At 46.0% G+C, this 27239-nt stretch overlaps 1 protein-coding gene across 8 annotated transcripts in view; it reads right to left on the bottom strand.

Moving 5' to 3' along the window:
* KIF9 (kinesin family member 9) overlaps positions 1-27239 on the bottom strand; it is a 47849-nt gene that overhangs the window by 19663 nt on the left and 947 nt on the right. For 2 of the 8 annotated variants that reach the window (XM_032412601.1, XM_032412605.1), the window contains exons 2-10: positions 22818-22915; positions 21227-21392; positions 19156-19262; positions 16700-16924; positions 10603-10686; positions 10400-10492; positions 9269-9416; positions 8138-8202; positions 5686-5763 (exon numbers count right to left, since the gene is read on the bottom strand). In XM_032412601.1, coding sequence (XP_032268492.1) covers positions 5686-5763; positions 8138-8202; positions 9269-9416; positions 10400-10492; positions 10603-10686; positions 16700-16924; positions 19156-19262; positions 21227-21392; positions 22818-22915 — 1064 coding nt within the window. Of the gene's footprint in view, positions 1-5685; positions 5764-8137; positions 8203-9268; positions 9417-10399; positions 10493-10602; positions 10687-16699; positions 16925-19155; positions 19263-21226; positions 21393-22817; positions 22916-26728; positions 26970-27239 lie in introns of those variants that run through there. The other 6 variants (XM_032412604.1, XM_032412606.1, XM_032412603.1 and 3 more) reach the window with 6 other exon arrangements.

A 27239-nucleotide genomic window follows, 5' to 3' on the forward strand; every position in this document is an offset into this window, starting at 1 on the left:
TTTTTTCATAGCACCTATCACCAACATACCCTAGAGCAGTGCTGTTTAACAGAACTTTCTGTAATGATGGAAATGGTCTGTATCTGTGCCGTGAGCTACATGTAGCTACTGAACACTTGAATGTCACTAGGGTGACCCAGGAAGTGAACTTTTAATTTGATTTAACTAATTTAAATAGCCCCAAGCAAGTAGCAGCTACTGTACTGGATGGTGGAGCTCTAGAACTTACCTATCTCTTTTTTTTTTTTTTTTTAAACATTTAAAGAAATCTTTAAAGAGAATCGTATGCAGGCCTACCTGATTTCATTGCACTTTGCTTTACTGAACTTCCCAGATACTGCATTTTTTTACATATTGAAGGTTTGTGGCAACCCCAGGTCAGGCAAGTCTATTTTTCCAACAGCATTTGCTCACCTCATGTCTCTGTATCACATTTTGGTGATTCTCATAATATTTCAAACCTTTCCATTTTTACTATATTTGTTATGTGATCTGTGTTCAGTGATTACGACTCGCTGAAAGCTCAGATAATGATTAGCATTTTTTAGCGATAAAGTATTTTTTTAACAGTTATTTACTTATTATTATTATTATTATTTATTATTTTTTTTGCATAGGCTCCCCGTCCAGCATGGAGCCCAACATGGGGTTTGAACTCATGTTCCTGAGATCAAGACCGGAGCTGAGATCAAGAGTTGGATGCTCAACCGACTGAGCTACCCAAGTGCCCCATCGAAAAACCATTCTTAAATTAAGGTATGTACATTTTTTTTAGACACAATGCGACTGCACACTTAATAGACTACAGTATAGTGTAAACATAACTTTTATAGGCACTGGGAAACCACAAAATTCATTTAACTCACTTTATTGTGGTAGTCAGTATATTATAGTTGTCTGGAACTGAACCCACGATATCCCTGGAGGTATGAATATTTAAGGTGTACAACATGATATACATATACATAGTGAAATGATTACTACAGTCAAGTTAATTAACATATCTACCTCCTCACCTAGTGACCATTTTTCTGTGTGTGGTAAGAGCTTCTGAGGTCTACTCTCTTAGCAAATTTCCAGTATACAATACAATATTATTAACTATGGTCACCATGTTATACATTAGATTCCCAGAACTTATCCATTCCATAAATGAGAATTAGTGCCCTTTGACCAACATCTCCCCTTTCCTCAGCCCCTGCCCCTACTCTTCGTAACCACTGCTCTACTCCCTGCTTCTATTAATCTGACCTTTTAGGTTTACATATAAGTGAGATCATGCAATATTTTTCTTTCTGTATCTGGTTTATTTCACTTGGCGTAATGTCCTCCAGGTCCATCCGTGTTGTTGCAAATAGCAAGATCTAGACTCACTTCCTTTTTTTTTTTATAGTTTATTTAAGTAATCTCTATACCCAACGTGGGGCTCAAACTCACAACCCGAAGATCAAGAGTCACATGCTCTCCCAACTGAGCCAGTCAGGCACCCCTAGACTCCCTTATTTCTTTTATCTATTATCTCTCTCTCTCTCCCACCCCCAGCAGACCATCAGCTCTTTGAGGACAGAGATGTGTGTTTATTTGTATACTAACACTCCAAGTGCTTCAAAAAGTGTCCGGCACATGGTAAGTGCTCTGTAGATTTCAAGTGAATGGATTAATGATATTTCTAGAAACAGGACTGCTGAGTCATTTTACAGTTGATAGATACTGCCCTAGAGTCTTTCAGATGAGAGGCACAAGGGATTTTATGCTGAGAATCTTCACTGTGAAGAGGGCTTCCTTCAGTTGTCAAAAAATGGCCACTGGGGGCGCCTGGGTGGCTCAGTTGGTTAAGCGACTGCCTTCGGCTCAGGTCATGATCCTGGAGTTCCTGGATCGAGTCCTGCATCGGGCTCCCTGCTCGGCAGGGAGTCTGCTTCTCCCTCTGACCCTCCCCCCTCTCATGTGCTCACTCTCTCTCATTCTCTCTCTCTCAAATAAATAAATAAAATCTTAAAAAAAAAAAAAATGGCCACTGGAGGGAGCTCCTGACAATTGGATCCTGGGACTGGTGACCAAAGCTGTGACCAGTCCGCAGCAAGGGGTGACAGAACCCTGGCATCCTGGTGGCTCTGTGGCAATTCAGGGCACAAAGCCTGGGACTCAAAGCACATGACCAGGGTCCAAATCCTGGCTCTGCCCCTCTGGGAAGCCCCAAGATGGTCTCTTTCAGGTAGACTTCCTATGAGGCAACGGGAGAGGCTTGGTGGCCAGCCCCTCCTCTCAGCTGAGGGATCTCCACTCTGGAAGAGACATCATGCCCAGCTAGGGAAAGTCTGCTTGCACCGTTGAGGGTCCTCAGCGGGATGACTGTCCAGTGTGGCATGGGGAGCCGGGCTTAGATCTCTGGGCCAGTCAGGTGATGTGGGAAATGGGCCATCGGCTCCCAGGGTAACCAGCCTCCACGTCGCATCTTGAGAGCATAGGAGCTGCTTCTCCTAATGCCCAGCAGACTTAGTGGCCTCCACCTGGCCCCCCTGTACTGATTGGAGAAGCTGCTCAGAAACACAGGGCTAGAGCAGCAGACCCCACAGAACAGGACCTGGCAGCACCTCCTGGCTGACTGACTCCCTTTTTTTTTGGTACCCCAGGTAGAACACAACACCTGACCAACTCCTTTAAAGATCAGGGACATTTTCTGGATGGAATCAGCACAGACTCACATGAGTTTCCTGATGGTCAGGGGTTTTCAGCATAAACGTAATGAGGATAATTCAGAAAGTTCTGTTTAAGTAGCACACCAAGCTAGGAGTGGCTCTCTGCCCAGGAAGCTTCCCTCGTTGACCTCCCGCTCCCTGCGGCCTGCAGGCCCTCTCTTCTCTCAGCAGAGCAGAATACCAAGTGTCTCTCTGTTGCCTGTTTATGCCCGAGGCTCGCCAACTTTTACACCCCCTCACAGAATCACAGACTCCCAGAGCGGGAGGGTCACTGGAGTTCATCAGTCCAACCCCTAGTTCAAGGGTGAAAACTCCGAGGCTCAGAGACAATTGGTGGCAGAGGCAGATGAGGAACCCAGTCTCCCGCCTTACAACCAGCCCCACCGCCAAGGAAATTCTGTGGAAGCTCCCCCACCATCTTGAAAACAGGCATCTATGCTGAGAATGGCGCTAGAAATAACATAGGCAGGCTGGCTGTAGTCCAGGGAAGGGGGCCACCAAAGTAATTTCTCAGGTCTCTCTCAAGAGCTCATGCTCATAAATGCTGATCATAAAGATTATAAACACGGTCACATTGGATGTCATGGAGACTTGGTTGGCCAGGGCCAATAATGCCCATTTCAGAACAAAAATTACATGGAAGGGCACAGAAGTTCCTGCACAACGCCTACTACCCAGCCAGCTTTGCACACGGCGATGCGGGGTTCCCGAGCTCAGAGAACACCGGACGAAAATAAATAAAACCTCCAAGCTACAGAAAAGCATAGTAAATAATGCCATGAGGGCACCTGGGTGGCTCAGTTGGTTAAGCGGCTGCCTTCGGCTCAGGTCATGATCCCGGGGTCCTGGGATCGAGCCCCATGTCGGGCTCCCTGCTCAGGGAGATCCTGCTTCTCCCTCTCACTCTCCCTCTGCCTGCTGCTCTTCCTACTTGTGCTCTCTCTGTGTCTCTCTGTCAAATAAATAAATAAAATCTTAAAAAAAAAAAAAAATATGCCATGAAACCTGGTAAGACCACCCCAAAACCTGACTTGAACAGCATGCTGCCCTATTGGCTTCAGTTTTTTTGTTTTTAATTTTAAGAGCTAAAACATGGCAGATAAAAATGAAGCCCCTATGAACCTCACTCTAAGTCCATCCCCCCTGACATCCCAGAGGGAACCCCCAGCCTCGGTTTGGTCTTTCCACCCCCATGCTTTTTTCTTTCACTGCACTCGCATCTATCCATTAATGATATTCAGCTTTGCTTTGCACATTTTTAGATTCGGTGGAAATTACAGAGGCTACCGTTTGGCCCGCTGCAATCCCACTTGAGATTATCTATGCTTGCAGCTCGAGCCCCGGCCCCCTCCCTCCGTGACTCACTTAGCTACTCTCCTGTTAATTAAAGGCTACTGATCACGGCCCCAACTTCTCACTACACAATGAGCAGCACGAGCTCCGTTCTGCTCCAAGGCTGTTCACATACATATGCGAAGAGTGCTTCTAGATTGTCCACCCAGAAAGGGACACTGCTGACCTGTACGAGTGAGTGAGTAGAGGACTAGCTAAAATATTTATTGAGCATTTACTCCATGACAGCACTGTGTTAAGGGGTTTCTCCCCGTTATCTTATTCTTCACAACATCTCTTTGAGAGTGGATTCCGCTACTTCTCCAATTTATAATCAAAGACCCTGAGGCTTAGAATGGATAAGCATCTCACCGAGGTTAGGCAGCTCATGGAAGGAAAGAGCAGGTGGCCGCACCAGGACAGCCCGATGTGGGGGCCACAGCTCTTGACTGCTATGCCAATGGTTCTCAAGTGTGGCCCCAGAACAGCAGTGGGGGACTTACTAGAAATGTGAATCCTTAAGCCTCACCCCTCCACCAATGGAATCAGAACTCCGAGAATGGGTCCAGTGAGCTGCTATTCCAGAAGCCCACCTGCGCGTGTTTGAGAGCCCATGGCTCTAAGCCACTCCCCTCCTCAGCCTCCAAGCCACGGGTTAGCTCCACAGAGCCATAGGGACCGTTATTTTCCGTCAGGATTTAGAATCTGGAAGGTTTAATTAACTGCTTTGTCATGAGCTTAGGGCACGCATAAGCTCCGGTCTCCGGTAACCATGATTCTACAAGCATCCCAAAGGAAAGCCAAATTATTGGTAAATGAGTTTTGATTTTGCTAGATGTTGCCAAAATGCTCTCCAAAGCAGCTATATGGATGACACTGGCCAGAAACAGACACGCGCTCCTGTCTCTGCACAGCCTCACCGTCATTCTCCATGATCGGACAATTCTAGTTTTGGCTAGTGTGAGGGTGAAATTCCACTAAGCTTTCAACCTGCATTTCCCTGGTTAATGGTGATGCTGAGCATGCCTTCTGGTTGGTCAGCTGTGCTTGCTTAGAGGGATCATACAGGCTGGGAGGAAAGAGGTTTTGTAGTGACATAACCAGATGAGTCTAAGAGTTGGTCCACACTTATTTAACTCCGAAACAGTTAGCTCGAAGGAACTCTCATATAGAAGCCCCGGGTAGGGGGCACCTGGGTGGCTCAGTTGGTTGAACGACTGCCTTCGGCTCAGGTCATGATGCTGGAGTCCCGGGATCGAGTCCCGCATCGGGCTCCCTGCTCGGCGGGGAGTCTGCTTCTCCCTCTGACCCTCCTCCCTCTCATGCTCTCTGTCTCTCATTCTCTCTCTCTCAAATAAATAAATAAAATCTTTAAAAAAAAAAAAAAAAGAAGCAGCAGCCCCGGGTAGTCAGAGGCCCTGAAGCCTCACATATGAACTGGGTGGTAACCTGACCCTTTCACCTGTGTGCTGGCCCCCTAGGGTGTCTCCAGTGACTCTGAAGACTCTGGCCTGTCCCAGCGTGTAAAAGAACTGACCCAAGATTGCATGGGTATCTTTAGTTGAGGCAGGAAGGGAAGTCAGGCTTGTGCGACCCAGGCGGCACACCCACACACCTTCTCCAGTGACACACCTGCCCACCAGCCCCTTAGTACCTCAGCATCATACTTTTCGTTGATGGCAGGCTCTGTGGTGACCAGCTTCATCCTGCTGGCAAACCGCAGGGAAGAAAGCTGAAAAACAGATCAGACAGCCCTCTATGTCTCTGGCCAATTGCTTGTGAGTGGAGATATTTGCAAAGCAGGTCAAAGGAGTCCACCAGGAAAGATGAATCTCTGCACATAGACATATTCCAAAGTGAAGTATGGGGTCTCCTTCTTGGGGGTTCCACCCGAGTCCCTCCGCAGGGGCAGCCAGGCAGGGGTAATTATGGCTGGAGGCCATGAGGCAGCCACATAAGCAGGCCCTTGAGAAACCGCTCCGACGCTGTGCCCCGCTGCACTGCTGTTGCGTGCGAGGTGGAGGGCTGCTCCCTGGCAGGGGGAACAGCCAGTGATAGCACAAGGCGGGCCCTGAGATCCCAACCTCACACCATGCCGGCTGACTCAGGGCCCTGAAACAGAGAGGCTTGGGCTGGCGGGGGGCGGGGAGTGGTTACCCAGGAGTGACCCAGAAGAAGGCCTGAAAGGGCTCTTCCTTCAAGCAGTCTGGTCTAGTGGTTAAGAACTCTGCCGCTGACCAACCGCGAACCTCAGACAGGTTGTGGAACTTCTCTGTAAAGTTGGAGCCTGGGAGGCTTAGTGAAGAGGTATGTAACGTGTTCTCTACAGAACTGGCCCACAGCGACCTCAGGAGGAGGCCCCTGTCACTGCAGCTGGAGCGGCCTCTGTGTGGGCCGGAATCAGGCTCTCCTGCTCCGAGCACAGCAGCAAGTTCGGCCAGGACTCCCTCGCTGCATCTACTCCCACACATATCACAAGCAGTGTCACTGAATAAAGCAACATGATCCTTGACAGGAACTGTGTGAAAGTTTTAAAGCATTTGAAAAAGAGAATCATTAGCTTCCACACCCCAACAGGCCTTTGTCCCAAACCCTTGAGGCCCCTCCAACAGCAGCTCTGGGCTCTGCGGGCGCCGCCCTGGGTCACAAAGCTCTGGGGATGGCAGGTACCAGGAGAGCTGCTTCCTGCGTGGTGACCATCTCAGGGGTAGATATAAGGAGAGAGAGGGGCCTTCCGCTGTCTTGGAGGGCACTTCTCAACAAGGCAGTCAGGAGGCCCGATTTTCATATGGTTCCTCTTGGGGTTCACCCGTGCTTTGTCATGCTATGAGACTGGGAGGATCCTGAAGCCTTCCTCTGGGGATGCTGCCTGCACGTCAGCAGGAGCTCCCTCCTGGCCTCCCGAGTCCCAGGGCACCCTCTCTGGACGCACAGGGCTGGTTCCTAATGCAAGAAACTGGGAGGCCCTGCAGTGTGCCTAGAAAGGACCTGTTTCGCCTAAGTGGACTCTCCAGATGACTGAAGCCTGCCCTAAACACCCACACTTGACAAAACAAAATGCCTATGGAGAGCTTTCCAAATCTGCCTTATTTATGGTGAGTGGCCCTTCAGAGGAAGAAGGGAGCCCCTGCCAGGGGGCCCAGCTGCGTGAGCTCACCTACGTCACCACCTCAGCCATTAGGGCCCATATGACTGCTTCTGATTCTCATAAGCTTGTCCCCTCCCAGGTCACCTGGGCCCTGCAGGCTGGTTAATCTCCCTGCGTCACAACTCTGGCCACAGCCCTCCCCTACTCAAACCCCATGACACCCCAGCAACCGGTGGAACAGCCACGGCGTCAGCCTGGCCACCTGCACCCATGAGGCCGCTACTGTTTGTTCTCGCCCTCCCCTTCCCAGGCCCCCCCTGCAGTGGCCAGATGTTCCTCGCAAGGCCCACACCTTCCGACCCACAGTCCCCTCTGCCAGGAGCATCTCTGCTTTCTGTACCGCCCATCCTTTAACCCCAGCCGGCTCGGTGCCCACCCTCCTCACCCCAGTTTGAGGAAAAGTCCTGCTTCCCCCGACGGGCTCCTTCATCTGGGCCTCTCACGTTCCTGAGGGCCATGGCAAGGGACTCTGAGGCCTCGGGCCACGGATAACTCACCTCTACCAAGCTGCTCTTCCCAATACCCCCCACCACCCTGCACACAGCACATGCTTGTCACGTGTCAGCTCACACTGGCCTTATAACCACATGGTGCTTCTAAGATTTTCAACTGTGTAATTACGAAGAACAAGAAATCCACTGTCCTAGATCCCAATTCACAGGAGCAGCACCCCAGGCAGCATGGTCCTTGCCCCCTGCGAAACTCTCACACAGTCCCCCCTACTGCGCCTGTTTCTTGCCTTGTCTCCTCAACACAGCCTCTGCCCGTTGGTACTTGGTATGTGGATCCTGCCTGGGCCTCCCGCAGCAATTTTGGCTGATTCATCCCCTGGATCCCTTCCCTCTTGACAATGTCTATGGCTAAGTATGCCAGCTTAGCCAGCCCAGAGCCACCCTTACCCAGCCCTGGAACCCGTGAGAAGGATTCCAACTAGGCCACACGGGCTGTCTTTACGTACCGTCTCTTCTAACTGGGCAGCTTCTCCATAGATGTTCGTCAAGAGGACCATATTGCAATTTCCCCCTGCAGAAAGCAGGACACAGAAGAGCCATGAACCATGTGGGTTTTCTGCCAAGAGAGTCCTTTAAGGCTGGTGGGCGTCTGTTTTGGATTGAGTGTTTGTGTCCTGTCAAATTCCTATGTTGAAGTCCTATCCCCCAATGTGATCCCACCTGGAGAGGGGGTTTGTGGGAGGTAATCAGGTTTAGATGAGGTGCTGAGGGCGGAGCCCCCATAATGGGATTAGTGCCCCTATAAGAGAGAGAGACCAGAACTCTGTCTCCCTTTCTGGTCCCTCTCTCGTTTCTTTCTTTCTCTTGACCATGTGAAGGCGGCAAGAAAGCAGGCGTCTACAAGCCAGAAAGAGAGTCCTCACCAGAAACCCTCCATGCTGAACCTTGATCTGGGACTTGCAGTCTCCAGAGCCGTAAAAGATAAATGTCTGTTGCGTAAGCCCCCCAGGTCTGTGGTGCTCTGTTATGGCCACCCGAGCTGGCACAGGCAGGGTCACAAGGGACACATCCAAGCATGTACGAGGCTGGAGGAGGGAAGGGAAGGGGAGAGGCCACTGGATGTACCTAAAAGGGGGGGGGCAGCGGAGGAGAGATGGCAGTGGGCAGGGAGGGGCAGGGCAGAGGGCTGGGGGCCAGGGCTTTGCTGCCGGCGCCACTCCATGGACAATCAGACACCCGGGACTGAGCCATCAGGCCCAACACGAAAGCCTGGAGACACAAGGATGAAAAGACAGAGGCCCCGGGCCTCCGTCAGGGAGACTGTAGGGGAAGAGAAGGCTGCATGGGAGAGGCCCGCCACCCGGTCTTGAAGGCCATGGAAGGATTCTGCCAGGTTTAGGGAGGGCAAAGGAGAAGGTATTCCCAACAGAGGCAGAAGCTCCAGCCAAGGTTCTGAGGGAACAGCACTGCACGCCGTGGGTGACAAAAGAGGGTACCACGCATGCTGTTGTCTGTGTCTGGGGTCACCGAGAAAAGGCTGCAGGGAAGTGCAGGCCAGCGGAAGGGAGCAAGTCCATGATCGCCAGCAGCAGCTAGGCCAGGCCTGTCCCTCCTCCCCATACCAACCGCACCCGCACCTAATGAGTCCTTCAGGGCGTGGGTGAGCTTGCATTGCCGGAAGGGGATGTGGTCCCGCTTCTGGTCCCCGAGGGCAATGATGGCCTGCTCCAGGAATGATAGCGACTTGTTGATGTAGGTAGCTTCCTTCAGCACGCGGCCCTCCGACTACAAAGCAAAGGTCAGGTCCACTTCACACCAAATAGGGAGGCTGCCCCGCGGAGAACGCTGCGGGTGGGTGGCCAGACCAGAGCCTCCTTCCCTGAGCCAGCTCTCCTCTTAATGTCCTGGGATTGTATCCCATCTCGGGCTAATACTAACATTCCCAGGAATGCTCATGCAAACATTCATGGCAGCGTTCACATGAATATGAATACTTACGTGAATATTCATATGAATACTCACTTAAGAGTCACACCAGCATGAATATGCACGGGAATATTTGTGTAGATACTTGAGGAAATCATCCTGAGGCTATCATACACATAAAAACACTTATACAAATGCACATAGGAGGGGTGCCTGGGTGGCTCAGTCAGTTAAGTGTCTGACTCTTGATTGGGCTCCGGTCATGATCTCAGTGTTGTGGGATTGAGCGTGGGGGTTGGGCTCTGTGCTCCGCATGGAGTCTGCTTGTCCCTCTCCCTCTGCTCCTCCCCTCCCCGCGCACATGCTCTCTCTCTCTCTCTCTCCTTCTTTCTCTACCTCTAAAATAAATAAAATCTTTTTAAAAAATGCACATAGAAATGCTCACTGCATACTCCTGTGAATACTTACGCTACTATTCACATTCATATGAATATCTGAGATGAAAGACTCATGTGAACACTCACCCTCATACACAGAAATGCTAACACTAGCACAGAGCATTTACTGAGCACTTACTGAGGGCCGGACACCTTGCTAAGAATTTAGGGGCCATCATCTCATTCAATGTTTACAAAAATCCCATTAGGCGGGAACCGCAATTATGTTGCTGCTGATGTGTAATTCTGTCCCCCAGCAACACAGGCTCAAGCCCACGTGCTCTAGTGTGCCTAGCTGAGGACTGGGCTCACAAATGCCCCCTGAGGGACGGCCCATGTGCACAGCCGCTATGCCGGAAACAGGGTTGTGGTTTGTTGGGAAGGAACCTCCCGCTACCCACTTACCCCAGACTTCCCCAGCCTTTCCGAGCCCGCTAGATCCACCAAGTTAATTTTGGAAGTGATGTACTTTTCATCTGATAAAGTCCGTGAATGGGCCTACGAAACATCCAAACAGAGGTGAGACATCACAGGAAGAAGCTTCGGACAGAGCCGGCCCCGTGAGACTCGGCCGCCCCTCCTGGGCTATTCAAGGAGCTTGCACTCACCTCCACGTAGATGGTGAAAATGCAGTGTGAGCGGGATGAGTTTTTGTTCATTGTGTGGGAGGCGATAATCCTGTTGGTCTCTCCCTAAAGAGGAGGGGGCACATAGACAACATTTTGAAAAATTAAAATAATAAGGCATTCAGGTCATTTTTCAACTATACCAACAGCACAAGTGATTTCATGTTACTGCCATCAGACCTTCCAGAGAAATCTCATTTATAAACTAGGAGAATGGGAGACCAATTGGGAGTCCAGACCTAGACCTTCACCCTTTGCTAGGGATGTGTGAATCTGTAGAGCTTTCTGAAAGGCAAAGTAGTAATAAGAATTAAGAGTCTTAGAGGGCACCTGGTTGGCTCAGTTGGTTAAGCGTCTGCCTTTGGCTAGGGTCATGATCCCAGGGCCCATATTGGGCTCCCTGCTCAGCAGGGAGTCTGCTTCTCCCTCTCCCTCTGCCCCTCCCCACTGCTCATGCACTCTCTCTCTCTCTCCAATAAATAAAATCTTTTAAAAAAAGAATTAGAGTCTTAGAAATGTTCATGAATACTGACTCACAATCAATGTACATATTCAGTGATTAGGGAATGGTCTGTCTGTATAATGGAATGTCATCCAGCCAGAAAAATGTTGACAAGTATTTTTTAATCATAGAGAAACGCAGAATACAAAATCATAGCAAACTAACTCCAACGGCACATTAAAAGGATCATATACCAGGACGATGTAGGACTAACCCCTGGGATGCAAAGATGGTTCACCACATGCAAATCCATCAGTGTGGTGCACCACATTAACCAAATGCAGGGTAAAATCATATGACGGGACAATCTAAGGAATGCAAAAGAAATGCATACAAGAAAGAATACACAGTTGCTTCCAATAAGATATTCAGAATGGTCACTTCTAGGCTGGGGTTTAGAGATCATTTCTTTATTTTTTTCATTTTTTAAAAAGATTTTAAGTAATCTTTACACCCAACATGGGGCTTGATCTCACAACCCCGAGATCAAGAGCTGCATGCTCCACCAACTGAGCCTACCAGGTGCCCGTTTGTTCTTTTTCCATAGGTTTGCGTTTTCATATTTTTACAGTGAACATGTTATTACTTTTTTTTAAAGATTTTATTTATTTATTTGAGAGAGAGAGAGAGCGCATGTGCACACATGCACATAGAGGTTGGGGGGGGAAGTGCAGAGGGAGAGGGAGAAGCAGACTCCCCACTGAGCAGGAAGCCCGATGTGGGACTCGATCCCAGGACCCTGGGATCATGACCTGAGCTGAAGGCAGACACTTAACCAACTCAGCCACCCAGGCGCCCTAGTGAACGTGTTATTACTTTTAAAAATTATGAAAAATGAATTAATTTATATTTTTAAAGGGACAGCAAGCCCTTGCTTCTAATTCACAAGATTGGGCCCTATGACCAGAATACACTTAAAGATGTGGTGGAAATGGCTGTTCTTAGGAGAAAAAGGTCCTTGTGGGAGGGACTCCACAGTCCCCTTAAAGGCCCCAGAGAAATGCTCTGAACAAGTCCCAAAGCTGTGATGACAGGGGAGAGGAAGGGAAGCCCTGAGCTGTGGAGCAGACCTGGCTGACCCCCTGGCTGACCCCCGTGGCCATGTCTCCACAGCTTCTCACTGTCGCCTGTCCTACAAATTCAGTGACATTCACCAAGAGCGTAAGGGGTCAGGTCACCTTCATCCTTCAGTCCCCTCTTTGTGAAGTGCCCTCTGCCCTTGTCTTTCTGGCTTCCACTAGACAATCTCTGATGGCCTGAGAAATGCGCTTCCCTCCTGAAGAGTCCTTTGCTAACTGCTCCCGAGCCTTCCTTACGCGGCATGGCAGTCTAGGAAACTCCACCCGACCTTCCCTCCCTTCACCTGAGGTAGGACTTGCATCGTGACCTGACAGTTGTCCAGCCTTACCCAGTTCCCTTCCTGCTTCCTTGACACGGGAACTTCCTCTCATAAAACCTTTGCTCATTTAATCCCATCTTGGCATCTGCTTCTCAGAGAGCCCAGACTAACATACTTTGAAAAGACTGTTGAATAGACTGACAGTTGACTTCTCACTAACGATGGAAACCATAACTTTGCAATGATGTCTTTAATATGGTAGAAGTGAAAAAATGCCAAAATAGAATTTTACACCCAGCAAAAATATCTTTCGAGATTGAGGATAAATAAGGACATTTCAAAAAACAAGAAACTCTTTGTCACCAGCATGCTCACTGTAAAGGATGTATAATAGAAGGAAAACATTCTCCAGGGGAAGGTTATGGAGAAAAGAAAGGAAAAGCAACGGAAGTGGTAAATACGAGGGTAAATGTAAAAGAATGCAGACTATATAAAACATTAATAATGATGCCCCTGCAGAGTCAAAAAACAAAAACGTAAAAGACAAGGCAACGATCCTAAGGTTCTTACAGAATCCAGGAGGAGGGAGAGGTTTTTATGAACTTTAGATTTTGAAAGGTTTGATTTTAAAAATAATTATAACACGATTAAAATGGTAATGTTATAGTAAAACATAACATTATGATAAAACGACATTTTATTTTGATCCACAGGAAGTTTCAAAGAAATGTACAGGCAAGTCCTCTGTACCCTTCACTCAGCCTCTCCCTGTGATGACAGCTTGCAAAACTATAGCACAGCATCAAAGCCAAGAAGCTGACATTGGTATAATCCACGGACCTTATTCAGATTTTACTAGGTAGATACGCTCATTTGGGTGTGTATGTATGTGTATTAACTAAACGTGCAAGTTGTTATTTCTAGGATAAACTGAGAGAGCGAGAGAATATAAATATGAATGAACATATAACCTCTAAATTAGTAAAGGGGGCAACAGGACAATAAAAAATTAAATATTCAATTAAAAAGAGGGCAGGGGTGCCTGGGTGGCTCAGTCAGTTAGGCGTCTGGTCATGATCCCGGGGTCCTGGGATCGAGCCCCACGTGGGGCTCCCTGCTCAGCAGGGAGTCTGCTTCTCCCTCTCCTTCTGCCCCTTCCCCTCCGTTCGTGCTCACTCTCTCTCTCTCTGTCTCAAATAAATAAAATCTTTAAATAAATAAAAGAGGGCAAAACAGGTAAGAAAAATAAATGTAGAACAAATGGAACAAAGAGAAAGCACACAGTTAACATGACAGATGTAAACCAGCTATATGTGTAATTTACATTAAGTGCAAGTGGAATGAAATGCTTCAGCTAAAAGACAAAGATTGTCACACCACCAAGACTGAGTTATGATGAAATAGAAAATATGAATAGACCGATTACTATTAGGGAGATTGATTCAGTAATCAAAAACCTCCCAAAAAATAAAAGTCCAGGATCAGATGACTTCACTAGTGAATTCTACCCCTGGATTTTTTTTGTTTTTAAGATTTTATTTATTTGGGGTGCCTGGGTGGCTCTCTGGCAAATAAACAAATAAAATCTTAAAAAAAAAGATTTTATTTATTTGAGAGAGAGAGTAAAGAAAGAGAGTGCACAAGTGTGGGGGAGGAGCAGAGGGAGAGGGAGAAGCAGACTCCCCACTGAGCAGGAAGCCCCATGCAGGGCTCAATCCCAAGACCCTGGGATCATGACCTGAGCCGAAGGCAGACGCTTAGCCAACTGAGCCACCCAGGTGCCCCTCTACCCCTGGATATTTTTAAAAGAAAATCCTTTTATATGCTCTTTTTTTTTCCTTTTATATGCTCTTTACACGAAAAGCCAAAACAAAAAATTCACACACAATTCAATTAACCTAAAATCAGGAATTTTTGTTCATTAAATAACACATAAAGAGAGAGAGAAAGAAAAAAAGAAGCCACAGGAAATATAAGATATTTGCAATATGCATAATGGAAAAAGAGTTAGTTTTCCGAGTATATAAAGAATTCATGCAGATAAGTAAGAGAAAGAAAAAAGGACATCTGTAAAAACAAACAAACAAAAAACAAAAAACCAAAAGACAGGAAAAGGGAAATCCACATGGTCAATAAACACATGAAAAGGTCCTTAATTTCATTAGTAATGAAAGATGAAAAGAGAAGACCACAGTGGGAAACACCACACACCAGCAAAATTTTAAGGTCGGAATACTCAGGATTCTGATAACCTGCTGTGGAAGTGTACAATTATGGAAAAGAGTTGGCATTGCCTAAGAAAACTTAAGACACACATACTCAATGACCCATATTTGCAGCCCTAGAAAAATTCATGCTACGTGCACCAACAGATATACAAGAATGCTCCCAGTGGCATTGTCTGAAATATCCCCCGAATTAGGAAAACCCGAATGCCCATTAGTACAAGAGTGGGTAACTAACTGGTAGTATATTCACCCAATGTAATACAATGATGATGACAATGAAAAATATACAGCAAGAATGCAGATGCATTTCACATAAAAAGTAGATAAAAGGGAAAAGTAATCAGACAGAATTCATCCTGCATGATTCCTTTCATATAAAAATTTCAAAAAAATTAAAACTACGCTCGCTGTTGGAGGAAACATGGGTGGTAATGCTACAAAGAAGACCGATGAAATGATCACAGGTCAGGAGAGTGGTTATTACTAAGGGTATGAATAAATACTTATTCATGATTAAAAAAACTCTTCCCAAACTTGGACCTTCTTTAACCTGAAGCCACCAAAAACCTCCAGCAAACATCATTAGTCACGGTGAAATGTTAGGAGCAACGAGAAGACAAGAATGCCCTACAGCTACCTCCTGGGACGCTCTCTTCCCTGTAGATGCAAGGGCTCCAGGTGTAAAGCACCCCTGAGGACACCTAGGTGACTTTAAAAAAAAAAAGTTTTATTGACACATAATTTAAATAGCATAAAATTCTCTGTTTTAAGCATATGATTCAGTGATTGTTTTTTACCAAATTTACAGGGTGGTGCAACCATCACCACAATCCTGTTTTAGAAATGTTGTGTAACTCCAAAAAGTTCCCTGGGCCCATCTGCAACCATTTCCCACTCTTTCCTCTGGGCAACCGATAATCTGCTTTCTATCTCTAAAGTTGGTGTCTACTGGGACATTTCAAATGAGTGGAATCATACAGTATGGATCTTTTGTGTTTCTTTTACTGAACATTATTTTGAGACTTGTCCATCTTGTAGCATATATCAGTAGTCCATTTCTTTTTATTGCTGAATAGTTCTCCATCATATGGATGTACATTTTGTTGATCCATTCACCAGGTGATGGATATTTTGGTTATTTCCAGTCTTTGGCTATTACGAATAATGCTGCTATAACATTTGCCTACAAGTCTTTGTGTGAACACATGCTTTCGTTTCTCTTGGGAAGATACCTAGGAATAGAATTCCTAGATCTTATGATAAAATTAGTGTTTAACTTTTTAGGAAACTGCCAAAATGGCTGCACCATTTTACATTTCAGCAACAACGTTTAAGAGTTCCAACCTAGGGGCACCTGGGTGGCTCATTTGGTTAAGCATCTGCCTTTGGCTCAAGTCATGATCATAGGGTCCTGGGATCGAGCCCCGCATCCAGCTCCCTGCTCAGCGGAGAGCCTGCTTCTCCCTCTCCCTCTGCCCCTCCTCTCCTTCATGCTCGCTATCTCTCAAATAAATAAATAAAATCTTTAAAAAAGAAAAAAAAAAAGAGTTCCAACCTATATGACTTTTAAAAGAATAGCATACGCTGGGGGAATTTACAGATTTGTAAGAGCTCTTATATACTAAGGATGCTAATCCTTATTTTTTTCTATACTACAAATGCCCATGATTTCATGTTGACTGAAAAAAAAAGGACAATTTCAACTATGTTAAGAAAAAATTGCATGGGGAAAAAAAGACTGGAAATTAGCCAAAACATACATTATTGTTGCTGTATGTAGGAAACAGACGAGTGAATTCTTTTTTTGTTCCTGTATTTTTTTCTTTACTATCTGAACTTGCTAATGAGCATATATAAATATTCATTCTGATTATCAAAGTAAGTAAAAAAACTAAGGAGGGAGGGAGGAAAAGAAAAAAGGGAAGAAAGGAAGGGAAGGAAGGAAGGAGGGAGGGAGGGTAGAAGGAGAGAAGGAAGGAAGGAAAGGTCCCTTAGACTTGGTCATCTCACCTCAAAAAGGAGGCTGAAGGCATCCTCCTCCTGACTTGTAAGGTGGACTGACAAGCCCTTAACGAAGACCCCTTGAGGGTTTTCCACAATGGTCAATGGTGTGACTGATGGTCCGACATAGGGCAGAGTGGACAGGAGATCAAAGAGACTCTCGTTGTAGATTTCCAGGTAGGAAACACGCACAGTGATGGCATGTGTGGGGCGTTCTTCGATCATCCTAAAAACCTAGATGAGGGATTGGACGTAGTCACGAAGAGAAAACTCCAATGACCAGCCAGTGTTAGGAGGGTTCTGACCTCAGCAGGGAATATCAAGAAGTACAATAAAAAAATATTTGTCCTGGGGCGCCTGGGTGGCTCAGATGGTTAAGCGTCTGCCTTCAGCTCAGGTCATGATCCCAGAGTCCTGGGATCAAGCCCCACATCGGGCTCCTGGCTCAGCAGGGAGCCTGCTTCTCCCTCTCCCTCTGCTTCTCCCCCTGCTCATGCTCTCTCTCTCTCTCTCTCTGTATCTCTGTGTCTCAAATGAATAAATAAAATCTTTAAAAAAAAAATTTGTCCTAAAAGAATTTACAGTCTAGCTGGCATGATGGTCATCATCAACAATCACTATTATTAGTCCACTGAGTGATAATTATTATCATGTAGTTTTTTGAGGCCTGACTTAACAGATTGAACAGCCCCATGACATGATGAATGGAAAAGACTCTGGAATGAAGATCCCTTATTTTATGGGGTCTCACCATATAGATGCCTCTTTCACATCCATTATTTAATTCCATTCTCACAACTCCCCTGTGATTGAAGCAAGGCAGGGGTAATGCCCACCTGTGGAAAGCTCCATGCAATGAAAGTATTTGTCTATGACCACTCAGTTACAGAGAGAAGCCAAGCCCAAACTCAGCCTTCCCAGCTCCTAATACCCTCCCTGGTACTTATGGGCAGGTGACTTTGGACTGGTCTTTTCCCCTCTCTTGACCTTAACTTTCTTTTTTTTTTTTTTTAAAGATTTTATTTATTTATTTGAAGAGAGAGACACAGCGAGAGAGGGAACACAAGCAGGGGGAGTGGGAGAGGGAGAAGCAGGCTTCCCGCTGAGCAGGGAGCCCGATGCGGGGCTCGATCCCAGGACCCTGGGATCACGACCTGAGCCGAAGGCAGACGCTTAACGACTGAGCCACCCAGGTGCCCCTGACCTTAACTTTCTTAATTGTCAAATGGGCTGTGGGGATTGGGCTGGATGATCCCTGAGGTCCCCACCCTGCTCTAACAGTCTAGGTGGGTGCTGTCCAACATGGGGGACACTAGCCAAAGGAGGCTGCTGAGCACTTGAAATGTGGCTGACGCAAATATGAGGGGCAGAATTAAAAAACATTTTTTTAATTGTAATTAATTTGAATTTAAATTTCAAAGCAGTCCTAAGTTCAGTTACTGGTAAACTTTTCAGTATGTTTGGAACAACTTGGGTTTATAAATCTACTCTTTCAACCGTAAATTTTATGAAATCTCAATACAGATCAAGTATTCCTGATGAGTATGTAGTGTCTAAATTTTGAAATGGCCCGTAAGTGTAAAATACACACTGCAAAGACTTGGTGTGAGAAAAATAATGCAAAATATCTCAAGAATTTTCATACTGACTACATGTGGACATTACATTTTGCATATACTGACATAAAATATATCATTAAAATCAACTTCGCCTGTTTTACTTTTCAACCTGTGGCTACTAGAAAACTCAAAATTGCATGTGTGGCTTCCATTTTATTTCTACTGGGCAGCGTTGGACTCCACTACCTAAGTCGAAGATGCTGAGATCCTGAAGCTTTGACAGTGGGGCGTGAAGGAGATTGCTTCACCAGTTAGAGCATGGGTGGTTTATACACTAGAGGGTCCTCTCCATTTCTTATAGGACAGGGCTATAAAACCTCAAGATGCTTTTGGGGTAAAGCCCTTTACCTCCTACCTCCCAACAGAGGGTCCTCACAGAACTCCGAAGGAAGGCCCCTCTGTCCTATCTTCAGTCAGAGTTCCCAGACCCGCCCAGGGCTGACTCAGTCCTGAACGCTCATGTTGTGCCTGCTTTTTCCCTTTGCTCTTTCTGGGGCTGTGGTGGTGGAAGAAGCCAGAGCAGGCCAGTGAGGGAGCTCTCTGAGAGTCCATATCCCCCTCATTAAAGCGAGGAAGGAACATAATGATTAGGACCTCCAAATCTTCAATTACAGGATCACAGACCAGCACAGCAGCAAGAAGCCAGTTGGCACGTCCTCACAAATGAAACTGGCTCTGCACGGGCTTGGGTCAGACTCTGAAACCCGAACGCCCGGTTTCCTGAGGCCTCTGCACCCCCACCCCCTCAACGTATATCCTGTGTCCGGTAGCAGGCCTGGGGTCGGCAGCAGCTGTGGTAAGGGGGGGGTACCCGTGAGGTACCCCGCCTGTGGGCCCACTCTCTACCTGCTGTAGGGCACGAGGAAGGATCCCCCGGTGCTTGTAATTCTCAGTTGCCCCTGTCATGGTGTATGTCTTGCCGGCTCCTGTCTGCCCGTAACACATGATGGTACCTGCAAATATTTGGAAACACATCTTGGTGATGTCCAGGAAAAGAGCTCCGAGGACAGCTCTCTTATCCCCCAGCATGCCTGGTGCCAATCTGGATCCTGGTGTGGAGGTGGCCATCAGGAGCAGCCGTGGACATGAGGAATTCCTGCCACGGGGGGGTGGGGGGTGGGAATGGGCGGGCAGGGAAACAGGGACATAAATGGTCTAAACACAGACCGCTGCTCTAAATCTGGCCCATGTAGTGCTCTATTGATCCCCGTGCCAAGAGAAGATCTCACCCTCGGGCTTCTGAGCAGAGCAGGGAATATCAGGGAACAGAGAAACTGGGAATTTTCCTAGACAGGTGAGGAGGGAGACAGGAACACTGAACTCCAGCCCTTCTTTTTTTAAAGATTTTATTTTATTTGTCAGAGAGAGAGCAGGAACACAAGCAGGGGGGAGGGGCAGAGGGAGAAGCAGACTCCCTGCTGAGCAAGGAGCCCATCCCAGGACCCTGGGATCATGACCTGAGCTGAAGGCAGATGCTTAACCGAATGAGCCACCCAGGTGCCCCTGAAATGAAAAATTAAGACATTCAGAATCCAGCACCACTGGCTGAACAGTCCTTTAGCAAAGCCATGAACTGCCAGAGTCTCAGGCGTAGGCCTCCCTGGAACTGGCCAGGCAGGAGGCAAGAAGAGCTTTCAAAATCCCCAGGAAGAAATGGGCGTGGAAAGGGCATTTCCTGTTAATGGTGAGAATTCTCTGTAGACTGCAAGTTCCCACAGGATCAAACAGGGCTGCTAGTTGGTCCCATGCCACTTTCAGAAACACCGCCATGACAGGTCCTGATCTGGTCCCACCGCCCTCTTCAGGACGACTGCGTTTGCACCTGTCACGTCTATGAGGTTTACCATCACCACCAGGCTCTTGAGCTCCGGATCCCATCCGCCCTTCCTCCTGGCTGGGCCAGCCTGAGCCATACCCATCCCAAACGCTGCTTCAGGGCAACGCTGGGCCGTGAAAATCAGTGTTTGCCTTCACCACACCAATGCTCTAGTTCCTGGGATTGGTAGGTTTTACACACGGGGCTCTAACTCAGCATGTGAGCCGAGGTCAGAAACAGTATCTACTAACACAAGTGTGCAGGAAGGAGTCACGGTGGCTGGCCCTCAGGGCCCATTTGTGATTCCACAGCACCCAGGGCCCAAGATTCTTAACCTCCCAGGCCTTCTTAGCTCCTCGTCTTCTACCTCTTCAAGGCCACATCCCCTCAGGGTCAATGAGGGCCACACTTATGTATCACAAGCAGGATACATTACAATGTGTGGGCATCAATACTAAACAGACTTTTAAACAGAAGACCTAAAACTTGCAGACAGGGAGCATTCTAGTCACATGGGCGAAGTTTACAAAAACGGTGATAGATTCTTTCTACAGATTTTCAAATCTTAAGATTTTCAAGCAATCTTAGACTGAACTAGTTTGTAAAACTTTCCCAGTAAAGCTGCTTTTAATTTGTTAAGACAATCAAACTCCACTCCATTTTTTCATGCTATATGTAAATAACCCTATACTAGAATAGGAAGGGTAGAATGATTTTGCTGGTAGAATGAACGGAAGTAGCTCCTAGCAGGTGGCCAAGAGAAAAGTATTTGGACTCAGTCAAATTCACAAGGACATTATCTTCCAAGCTAGTATCTGAGAGATGTGAAACAGGATAATAGTTCATCCCCAGGACCTAGAGCCACAGCCATTGAATCTTCCTATGAAGGTAGGATCCCAGAACTTTGGATCAAGTCATGCCCACAATATCACCAAGCAAATAATCGGTTTTCCACCATAAGAATATGGAGATAGACAAATTAGCAAACAGAAGTTAGCAGGAGAGGTTATCTTTTCTTTCATTCACCATAAAATGCAACTCTTCCTCCAGGAAGGGTTCTGTGGGTTCTTATGTAAAACAACTGACAATTAACTAAATTACCATTGTATCCATCGAGGGCTTGAGCAACCACATCCTTTGCAACTGTCTCATAAACTAAGTCCTGGGAGGCATTGTGGAGAACTCCATCCAGCTTGAACGACCAGTCTGTCTGCTTGTTATTGACAACTCCTCTCTGAAGATCTTTTTTTAAGTGAATATCAATGCTCTAGGAAGAGAGAGAGTTAGTGTTTAGGAAACTGGTATGAAAAACTCACTGCTAGCTGAGGCCTGACCTGGAGAAAACAGAGGAAGTGAACTTTAGGAAGAACAGGGACTCCCACCAATGGGCCAATATTCCAATGAATTCTTTGGGATGGGAGAAGGAAGCTCCTGCAGGGAGGCCACACAACCCTTCAGGTGGAAGGATCAGGAGACTGGAGCACTTACTAGTTTCAGGACTTGTCACCCTAGGTGCTGTTTGTCTTGGTTCCCCCATCTATGATATGGGGTCAAGCACATTTATCATGTTTCTATTAAACAAGCTTTGGACACATTCACTAAGCACAGGAAGGCCTTGGATTAGGCCAGAGAGAGAGAACAGTGGGCTTCGTGACAGAGGCCTGGGCTTGAGCCACATCTCTTACATGCTATGGGCCATTCTGAGTAATGATGAAGAGCCACAGAGAAGGCTCTTCTTGACTTCTCATAGTTCCTCACTGGTATTACAGCAAATCAAGGGTGCCTACCTACTTGTAATCAGCATATTTTTAGATGCACAGATTTCTAAAAAAAAAAGTTAGATTTTTAGATCCCTCCACAGCAAAACACTTTGGCAGCAGCTGGGTTAGGAACCCGTTGCATTAGGTCAATGGTAGATTCCAATCTTCATTATGGGGACTTCTGATGTAAAGAGCCTCTTACTGGAATTTTATCCTGGCTGCCCTAATCCAGGAACCAAGACACAGCCACATGCAGAAGTAAGATCAAGAGAGGCTTGGTGCATTCACACATTAAACGCACTGCGCTTCTATGTTCGTTGAAACCATGCCCAGTGTGAGCTTTTTTCTGACTGCCAAGACTTGCAAAGCTTGGGGAGTTTGCTCTTGAATTCTTCCCTTAAAGAACGTCTCAGTGCTGCCCACAGTGGATTCACAGTTGTTTGCTGAATGAAAACACAGGACTCTCTCAACCTGTCCCAAGCCTGTCATGGGCTTCAGAAAGACTGTGAGGACAGTGGTAAAGGCATGGGGATGGATAAACCTTTCCAGTTCTCTCGATAAGAGTTTTTCCCATTGGTTTGGTAAGTTTAACAGTTATCAACTTAAGACATTCTACCTGGACCCCTGGGGAGATTATGTAACAGATTTGATCACCAGAAAGTTTTATGAGTGTGGACAAACGTCAGCTTTTCTATATCAGATACAAGGATGAAGGTTAAATGTATTAACCAAAAATTAAAAATGGAAGTTTCGAGAGTTTCCTCATCGAAAGCGATTCAGGGGGAGGGGTTTGGACTTGTTGGACTCTGGAGTCCATCCGAACTTTCGTCAATTCTATCTTGGTCCTTAAAGGCTATTTAGAAACAGGGTCACGCTGTAGCGAGCGGGGACAGAGAGGACCGGGCCGGTGAGGGCAAGCACGTTGCACTTACTTTATTGTCATCTCCGTATTTGATCATTTCGTGAGCAAAGTCATCGGTGGGTTTGACACGGACAAATGCATGAACTTTTTTCCTAGTGCCCATTCTAGCTAAAAAGAAGAAAAGAGTGCAGCTTTCAGTAGTCGTCATCAGATGACAATTAGTGGGGAGGTGTCATTCATGAAGAAGATCAGAACAGCGTGACATCTGTGTTTTCCTATTCCACTGAGAGCCAGTCTTCCTTTTTACCCCCTAGCATGTCAGGGCTTTACCCACAGGACACAGCTCAACAAGTCCAGGGGCTGACTCATCGTTTTCCACCAATGGCCCCCTAAGAGACAGATACAAGGCAAAAGGAATGCTCCCTTGAGGGGCCTAATCTTAGATATGTTTCCTAAAAATGTTCTGTAACGGAGTCCACTTATGCTTTGCCTCATTCATTATATTTTCCTCTAAAATACTTAGGAAATGCATTGAAACTAATTTTCTTTTCTTCACTAACATACATTACTTCAGATGCAGCACCTCCTCCTCTACCTCCATTTGACAGACCAGAAAAATGATTCCCTAGAAGTATATTTAATCTAGCCCATAATCAAATGTTCTTTCTTCTCTGGCAGTCCATTGAGAGAAAAAGTAGACAGTCCTCGACCTCCTCTTCCTCTCTCAAACCTAACTATATTTTCTTTCAGGTAGACACACTTAAGTTTGTACTTCTTTATATATACTATCATGAATAATTACCATGTGTAACAAAATGTTAAAATAAACGTTTGGGGTAGCTAAAAAAAAAACACCACCACCACCAACAAACAAACTCAAGCAAATTCAAGATGCTAGCTAGCAGAGATGCTACCAAAGGGATTGCTGCATTGAGGGGAGAGTTAATTAATCTCTTAGATCCTAACTGAAGTATTTTATAAACAAAAAAAATCAAGGGCACCTGGGTGGCTCAGTTGGTTAAGGGTCCAACTCTTGGTTTCGGCTCAGGTCATGATCTCAGGGTTGTGAGATAGAGCCCCGCAACTGGCTCCCCCCTCAGCGAGGAGTTTGCTTGGAATTCTTTCCCTCTCCCTCTGCTCCTCCCCCCACTCGCATGCTCTCTCTCTCTCTCCCAAATAAATAAAATCTTTAAATTTTTTTTAATTTTTTTTTTTTTAAGATTTTATTTATTTATTTGACAGAGAGAGACACAGTGAGAGAGAGAGCACAAGCAGGGGGAGTGGGAGAGGGAGAAGCAGGCTTCCCGCGGAGCAGGGAGCCCGATGCGGGGCTCGATCCCAGGACCCTGGGATCATGACCTGAGCCGAAGGCAGACGCTTAACGACTGAGCCACCCAGGCGCCCCTAAATTTTTTTTTTTAAATTTGAATTACACAACCAAATGATAACTAATAAATCTCCTATTTCATTGGAAATCAGTCTCATTGGCGAAATCACACATGGCCCTCTCCTGAGAATGACTATGTAAAAATATTTAATACTAATTAGATAGAAAATTTGGGTTCCAGCATTGACATAGAGAAGCAAAGAGGGTTTTTAAGCAGAAGGAATGACTGTGCTATTTTTATTGCTTTGAGGGGAACTTAAAACTTAGCTCTTCAGGTGCCTCTTATATACTGATGACAAAGGATTAAATATTGAGAGAAAATGTCAAGAGCTCTAAGAAAAGCTAAGGAAAAATCAATCTCTAATCATCATCAATTACATTAAACCTAGTTAAGTAATACTAGAAAACAAGATGAAAGTCTATGAAAATATATTAAACTTCATTGTTCGAAACTATTAGGGAAATTAACATGATACAATTTTAAGTTGTTCAAAGAGGAAACATTTCTAACTTTACATATAAGTTTTCCTAATATTGATCTAATGTTTTTTTCTTTCCTTCTTTTTCAAATAATGGGAACAATATCATCAAGTAGCCTATGGTCATGTACTCCTAACACTGGGCTCTCACATTTCGATAATTTCACTTTTATGGAACTATGCATATAAAGAATGTTAAAAACTCATTTATAGAGTTCATGCTCCAAATGTACAAAACACACTTGGAATAGAGACAAGGCCCAAGGGTCTGGATGTGTGAGATGTGTGCTGCATGGTATGATTCTCTTCTGACCTCCCTCTCAGAGTTAAACCAGTTCAATAAGAAACAAGGCATTTGCCACTAAAATAACCTGTACCTTCATGGGCAGGAAAGCAGAGTTGAAGCCAAAGAAATCCCCTGGGTATTTTTGAAAAACAAAACAAACAAACAAACAAACCAAAAAAAACACAAAAAAACAACCAGCAAAGGAAGTTGTTCAATTTATGAGGAGTTAGGGAAACATGAGACACATAGGGAACTGATTCAATTTCATATTCAAATTGGCAAATAGCAAAAGCATGGTGGTTAAGGAAAAAATAGCTTGCTTGAGCTATTCCAAAGAATTCTAACAAATAAACTGATACGATGCTTAATATTTTTTAAAAACTAATTGTTAAGACCTTTACTGTAAAGAAAAAGTCATGCATGACAGGGATTTCTTCTCTGAATTACAGTTAATTATTTCACTTTTTTTTTTAAAGACTTTCATTTATTTATTTGAGAGAGAGCACTGAGGGAGAATGGGAGGGAGAAGCAGACTCCCCACCCAGCAGAGAGCCTGATGTGGGGCTTGATCCCAGGACCCCAAGATCCTGACCTGAACCGAAGGCAGACGCCCAACCGAGTCACCCAGGTGCCCCTAATTATTTCACTTTTTTTAAAAAGCACATTAAATAAAGAATATTAACCTTTTACATGTATTATCTAAGAGAGGTTCATTGAATGTTACCTGATAAAAAAGATTACAGATTTTGAAAATATTAATGTCCCTCTACATTTCTAAATACAACTTGCAATGATTTCCTATTACAATTATATTAACTGTCATCAATGGCATTAAGTATCGCTACAGAAGCAAAATAAATAGATAGGCCCTGCCCTTCGTTTACAATTTCAATGATGTCGACAAATGAAACTCTAACCCGTTACAAGGCCTTCAGATGTCAAATCAAATAAGCAAACATGTCACTTTCATATTTGCCTACTGTAGACCTGTGTCCACTTGCTACATTCCTCAAGTAATTATTTCATGGAAGTCTTTTCCCAGCCCCTAGGGAACAATTAAGACCTTTTAATTTTTAGAAAATGGATCTGAAAGGTGATCAGGGGTAATGGCTTATCCAATTTCGGTCCTAAAATTTTTGTCTGCAAAATTGAGCTCAAGAGATACAAAGCCACAAATGGCTCTAACATGGATCCCAAATTGAGGAAACTGAAGAGAAAAATCTCAACTTCACGTTCACTTTGATCTAGGCTATTGGGGAGTTGAGAGGGGAGGAAGGTGTGTTTTGACACAAGCAAACTTACCCTCAATCTCTAAAGCTCTGGGAACCATTGCTCACACCAGTCTGAGGGCCCAGCCTCCTGCTCTGGGTGCCCTCTGAATGGAACCAGCCCAGGTGGCAGGTGCTCAGGCCTCCCTCCTGGAAGCCCCCACCCACCCAGCACAAGAACAGCATAGGAAAGCCCAAGCATGCCCTCCCCTCAGACTGGGGCCTGCAACTTGCCAACATGCACATGCGCCTGCAGTCCCCCGATCTTCCCAAGGCCCGCCCCATACTCACATCATGGCTCCAAGTATGCCAAGACCTATACCCACCTAAGGCAAGCCTTCTCTATTTTTTTTTTTATTTAAGATTTTATTTTTTTAAGTAATCTCTACACCCAACATGGGGCTTGAACTCCCAACCCTGAGATCAAGAGTCGCATGCTCTAAGGACTGAGCCAGCCAGGCCCCCCGCAAGCCTTCTCTCTTAACTCCTCCTGTAAGGCGCTATTCAGCAGGCACTCAACACCCAGATATTTAGAGAGACCCCATGCCATCTTGCACTTACTGAAATAATGCTTGTTACCATTCTTACGCCGCATCATTTGAGTGGGTTTCTGCTCCCAAATCAAATTACAAGTTGCTTGAGGGACAGAACTGTGCTTTATCTCTTTTGAATCCCCCCTCAGTGTCCAGAACAGTGCCCAGCACAGAGCAGGAACTCAAGAAATGGTGGTTGGTAGTGATGGTCATGGCTGGAAGTCAGAGGACAGCTGAATCTCCACATGTGGGTCCATCTTCCGTCACTACTGAGAGAGTCCCAAGGGGCATGTCACTCCCCTCCCACACCACCTCCAATCCCTGAGCCCACAGCCCTTCCAGGAGGACACCTAGTTTCCAGGCACCACTTGCAAGAAGCCATATTCAGCCCCTCATCATGCCCTCTTTTTTATCAGTGTTTTTTCCCGCGTCACTACCATGTGGGGAATGCTCCTTTCTCATGGGCACCACCCTTAGATAGTTCTGGTGTAAATAAGTGAACCTCTGAGTGGTCACCAGGAGACCTCTCTGAAAGGCAC

The sequence above is a fragment of the Phoca vitulina genome, unplaced genomic scaffold (assembly GCF_004348235.1).
Source record: "Phoca vitulina isolate PV1807 unplaced genomic scaffold, GSC_HSeal_1.0 scaffold13, whole genome shotgun sequence".
In the NCBI taxonomy this organism is placed as follows: Eukaryota; Metazoa; Chordata; class Mammalia; order Carnivora; family Phocidae; genus Phoca; species Phoca vitulina.